This window comes from Rutidosis leptorrhynchoides, chromosome 5 (genome assembly GCF_046630445.1).
Source record: "Rutidosis leptorrhynchoides isolate AG116_Rl617_1_P2 chromosome 5, CSIRO_AGI_Rlap_v1, whole genome shotgun sequence".
In the NCBI taxonomy this organism is placed as follows: Eukaryota; Viridiplantae; Streptophyta; class Magnoliopsida; order Asterales; family Asteraceae; genus Rutidosis; species Rutidosis leptorrhynchoides.
In genome coordinates this window covers 50,016,902-50,021,893 of record NC_092337.1, presented here as the reverse complement: position 1 = coordinate 50,021,893, position 4,992 = coordinate 50,016,902, and the positions used below count along the sequence as shown (strand labels likewise).

The following is a 4,992-nucleotide window of genomic DNA, read 5'->3' as shown; positions in this document are numbered from 1 at the left end:
GTTTGGGGTCTGAGAATTAACAACTGAACATAGTGTCTAAGTTGTGTGAAGTAATCTAAATGAAGAGGATCTAAGCAGTGGCGAAAACAGAAATCTTTTTTCACTCGGGGCGAAATTTTTTTAAAAAACGTCGCAACTTTTTTGGGTAAAATATAGAGTTTTTTGAGCAAAATATGGAGATTTTTTGGCAAAATATTAAGGTTTTTAGGCAAAATTTAGAGGTTTTTGACCAAATTCTAAGGTTTTAGGCAAATGTGGAGGCTTTGCGTCAAAATTTTTTTCCACCGGGGGCAAAATCGAAAAAATCAAAAATATTATACTGAAAATTGCAAATTTACAAATCCACTGGAGCGACTGCCCCCCTCTGTCCCTTAGTATTTCCACCACTAGATCTAAGACCGATGGCATGATTAATCCCATATCATCAGTTAGAGCAATCGTTAATTATTATTTTTATTATTATTTTCTTTGGGGGGTTCGCAGTTAATTTTTGTGAGCATAAAGTATAAACCTTTCACTTCATCATAAGTTTTTGCGATAATTCAATTTGCAATTTTTTTGTTGTAAATTTGAGTTTCTATGTTTTAGATAAGGGAAATTGATGAAAATACACTTTTTTTTAGGCTTCAAACAAAATACACATTTTTTAAAAAAATTGTCTTTTTACGCCATTCGGTAGACGGGATTTCTGTCTACCACCTTTATCTGTCGTCTACTATTATTTTTACAAGGTAGTCGACAGTTTTTTCTTTGACTACTTAATAAATGTGGTCTACTACGTAGTAGACGAAGTTATAAGGCAGTAGACGTAACCCTGGTCTACTACGTAGTAGACGATGTTATAAGGCAGGGTTACGTCTACTGCCTTATAACTTCGTCTACTGTCGTCTACTATTATTTTTACAAGGTAGTCGACAGTTTTTTCGTCGACTTCTTAATAAATGTGGTCTACTACGTAGTAGACGAAGTTATAAGGCAGTAGACATAACCCTGGTCTACTACGTAGTAGACGAAGTTATAAGGCAGGGTTACGTCTACTGCCTTATAACTTCGTCTACTATATAGTAGACCACCTTTATTGAGTAGTCGACAAAAAAACGGTCTACTACTTTGTAAAAATAATAGTAGACGACAAATAAAGGTGGTAGACAGAAATCCCGTCTACCGAATGGTGTAAAAAGACAATTTTTTTTTTAAAAGTGTATTTTGTTTGAAGCCTTAAAAAAAGTATATTTTGAACAATTTCACTTTAGATAATTGATTTTTCTTGAAGTGGGCTAGTTAATATTGATATCCTGGTGACGAGAAAATGAACTACTATTATTTAGGGCTGTCAAGGCTGCACGGCCCACTTTGAATCCAATATTATTTAACTTAAAAAGTCTATGTTAGCCCAGTTGATGCTTGATGGCTGTAAGTTAAATTACGGAGTAGCATATTTCAACTTAGTAATTGCATAGATTAAAATAGCAATCGATCATAAACACTAGGAGTGGTTTATCAATGTCATACTGTCATGATAAATTTTTGAATTATTTTTATATATGTTTTAATATTACTATGCGATGCGATTTCTCAAAGTACTATACTACATAAAAGCCGTGGGCTTTTGTGTCGTTTGACACCCAACCCAGGCAAAAAAAAGGGTCAAAACAACATTGACCGAAACTTGACCTCAAAAACTGCAAAAAAAACCCCTTCACTAAAATCAGCTTATAAAAACTACCCTGAAGTCCAGGGAGGTAATACATAAATTCCCTAAACTAAAATAAAAACTTCACACAACCACTTCGACAGCCCGTATCTTCCTCCTCGCCCCGAGTTAAATTTCACCGACCACACCGTTAAACTCGATGAAAAAAACGAAACTAGGTACGTTCGAAACGGACACTTTTAAAAAAAAACGCTAAACACAACGACAACATGTATCTTCCAGCTCGCCGCGAGTTAAATTTTTCCGACAGCAGCGTCAGACTCGAAATAATTTTATGAACAAAACGAAAATAAGCACGTTCGAAACGGACACTTTTTTAAAAAAGCTAAACACAACGATAGTCCGTATCTTCGTGCTCGCCGCGAGTTAAATTTTTTCGCCAGCACCGTTAAACTCGAAATACGTTTATCAACAAAACGAAATTAACTACGTTCGAACCCGGCAGTTTTTTAAAAAAGCACTAAAGACGACAACACCTAAAACGGTGGCTAACACATGGGCCGTTTTCCCTTGTGTAAATACATAAAGCTACGTTAAATATGAATACGCAGGCCGAAAGCCCCCGTCGCATCGCGCGTGCCGGACCCGAACTAGTTACTAATATTAAGAAATTTAAGAATTATAATTAATTAACAATTAAGATATTTAATATCTAATTAATTATCAGAAATAAAAAAGTAGTTTCTATTAAAAATATTTAATTAATTGTTAAAATCTCAAGATAATGATTGAAATTCAATTTTTAAAAAAAGTTGTCTTCACGGTATGAGTGTGCAAAAAGAGAACATAAAATATGCAATGGAAGTAATGGATGTGTTTTGTAGAAATATGCAATGGAAGTAATGGATGTGTTTTGTAGTTATAGCTGTGTGAGGTTGTTCGTATTTGTTTGGGGTTTGAGGTCGAGGTATGTCCTGCTTCTTGTATGCTATGTTTATTTTAATAAAATAACTTTTTGCCTAAATAAAAAGAGACAGCATAAAATATGGCAAGTTACATTGGATGCCAAGTGAGAACTTTTCCACTCACTTACCTCGCGAGGGCAAAATATGAATTGTATGAAAGATTGGGAAAGGGTCATAGAAAAGTTTTACTCAAGGTTATCGGATTAGAAGGCTAGAACGTTGTCCTCCCGTGATCGTCTTACCCTTGTCATCTCGGTTCAAAGTAGTCTTGCGTTGTACGTCTTCTCCATATTCCGTTCTTTATCGTGTGTCACCAACTTACTAAAAGGGTTGAGACGTAAATTCTTTTGGGAGGGTCTGCTGAAAGTTCAAAATTTTCGTGGGTCTGTGAGATTTGTAGTAGTTTTAGATTAGTTTAATGTGATACGATAATGTATTGGTTTTAATTGATTAGTTGAATTGTTGTTGTAAGTGGGGGGATGTTTTGAAGTATTGCAAGTTGAAGACTTGGATTTAGAAATGAAAGCTTTTTATTACTTGAGTTTTTGGTTGTGTTTTTGTGTACATCTAATTTTGGACTACAATGTGGCTATTTATAGCCATCAAATAACGGTGGACAATAGTAACTCTTGAATCTTCTAGCCACACTAGCAATATCTAGTAATATCTTCTTTAAATATCTACTAAGTAAATATCTTCTACTAAATATAATTAGTTCTAGATTAGCCTAGAAAAATATTACTAATATTTTAACACTCCTCCTTAATATTTTTCGAGGTTACTCCAAGCATGTTGCGTAGGAACTCGAACTTTGGTCTTGGTAGCGCTTTGGTGAATATGTCTGCAATCTGCTCTTCAGTTTTGCAGTATTTTAATTCAATCTCTTTCTTAGCGGTGACTTCTCGTAAGAAGTGATATTTGATATCAATGTGTTTTGTTCTACCATGAAACACATGATTCTTTGCCATTGCAATTGCAGACTTGTTGTCGCGTAATATTTGAGTAGTTTCATCTTGTTTTTCGCCCATGTCTTCAAGTATTCTTCTTAGCCATTTAGCTTGATTAGCTGAGTTAGCGGCTGCAACGTACTTGGCTTCGGCTGATGATTGTGCCACAGTTTCTTGTTTCTTTGATGCCCATGAGAAACCAGATCCAAGTGTGAATGTGTATCCTGAAGTACTTCTCATGTCATCGACTGATCCGGTCCAATCACTACCTGTGTATTCATGAAGCTTCGCATCTATAGTGGGCTTGTACCATATTCTATAGTCCATGGTACCTTGCAAGTATCTTAATATTCTTTTAGAAGCTCCATAATGTATTTGAGTAGGGTTTTGCATGTACCTTGATAACAAACTGGTTGCGTACACGATGTCTGGTCTTGTTGCTGTTAGATATAGTAGACTTCCAATGAGACTTCTGAATCTTGAAGCGTCCGCTTTCTCCGATCCATCTTCTTATCTCATCTTCTCATTGGCAACTAGTGGCGTCGCGACGGTTTTACAACCGTATAGTTTAAACTTTTTCAGAAGATTTTCTGTGTATTTCTTTTGGCATATGAAGATGCCTTCCTTTTCTTGACTTGGGTTTTGATGTAGAGTGTGGGCTCACTTTGACTCCTCCTGAATCCTGAACTTGTGAAGTAGCTATCAATGCGACTGTACCATGCGTGTGGCGCTTGTTTAAGTCCATATAAGGCTTTCTTGAGCTTCAGGACTTGATCTTCTTTTCCTTTCTTAATAAACCCTTGTGGCTGCTCCACGTAAATTTCTTCTTCTAGAAACCCATTTAGAAAGGCAGATTTCACATCTAGTTGGTAAATCTTCCACATTCGTTGAGCTGCTAACGCCACAAGTGCTTGTATAGTATCCAGTCGTGCTACAGGTGCAAAAGTTTCTGTGTAGTCGACTCCAGGCTGTTGTGAGTAACCTTTAGCTACTAGTCTTGCTTTATGTTTTTTGTATATAACCATCAGGGTTGAGTTTTGTTTTGTAAACCCACTTAACTCCAATGTTTTCTTTATTTTCTGGAGGATCAACTAACTCTCATGTGTTGTTTTTCTCTATCATTCTGATTTCTTCGTTCATAGCAGCCACTCACTTTTCATCTTTGGCTGCAACTTCATAGCTTTCAGGTTCAATAGTTGTGAAGTTGCAAGTCTCGTATACCTCCCTTAACTTTTTGACTCTTCCAGGTGTTGACTCTGGACTTGAATCGTCTTGCGCTAATGGTATTGTCACCGACGGAGAAGTTGGCGTAGCAGGGCTCGTTTCTCCGGTACTTTCATCTTGTTCAGACTGCTCCATTTGTAGTAGTTGTTGAGCTAGAGTTTCTATAGATATCCGCGGCAGATATGTTTGCTTTTCAACTTTG

General features: G+C 36.4%; 1 protein-coding gene across 1 annotated transcript; it reads right to left on the bottom strand.

Moving 5' to 3' along the window:
- Positions 1-3,368: 3,368 nt before the first annotated feature.
- On the bottom strand, positions 3,369-4,591 carry LOC139848607 (uncharacterized). The gene is made up of 3 exons (XM_071838330.1): positions 4,284-4,591; positions 3,964-4,006; positions 3,369-3,746 (listed from the first exon to the last, which is right to left on the bottom strand). The coding sequence occupies exons 1-3, from the start codon at positions 4,589-4,591 to the stop codon at positions 3,369-3,371; spliced, it is 729 nt and encodes a 242-aa protein (XP_071694431.1).
- Positions 4,592-4,992: the final 401 nt, after the last annotated feature.

Coding starts and splice junctions, on each gene's coding strand:
- LOC139848607 (XM_071838330.1), bottom strand. CDS start 4,591: ATGGTTATATACAAAAAACATAAAGCAAGACTAGTAGCTAAAGGTTAC. Junction 4,007..4,283: donor AAACAAGCGCCACACGCATG/GTACAGTCGCAT, acceptor TATATCTAACAG/CAACAAGACCAGACATCGTG. Junction 3,747..3,963: donor GCAACCAGTTTGTTATCAAG/GTACATGCAAAA, acceptor TGGGCATCAAAG/AAACAAGAAACTGTGGCACA.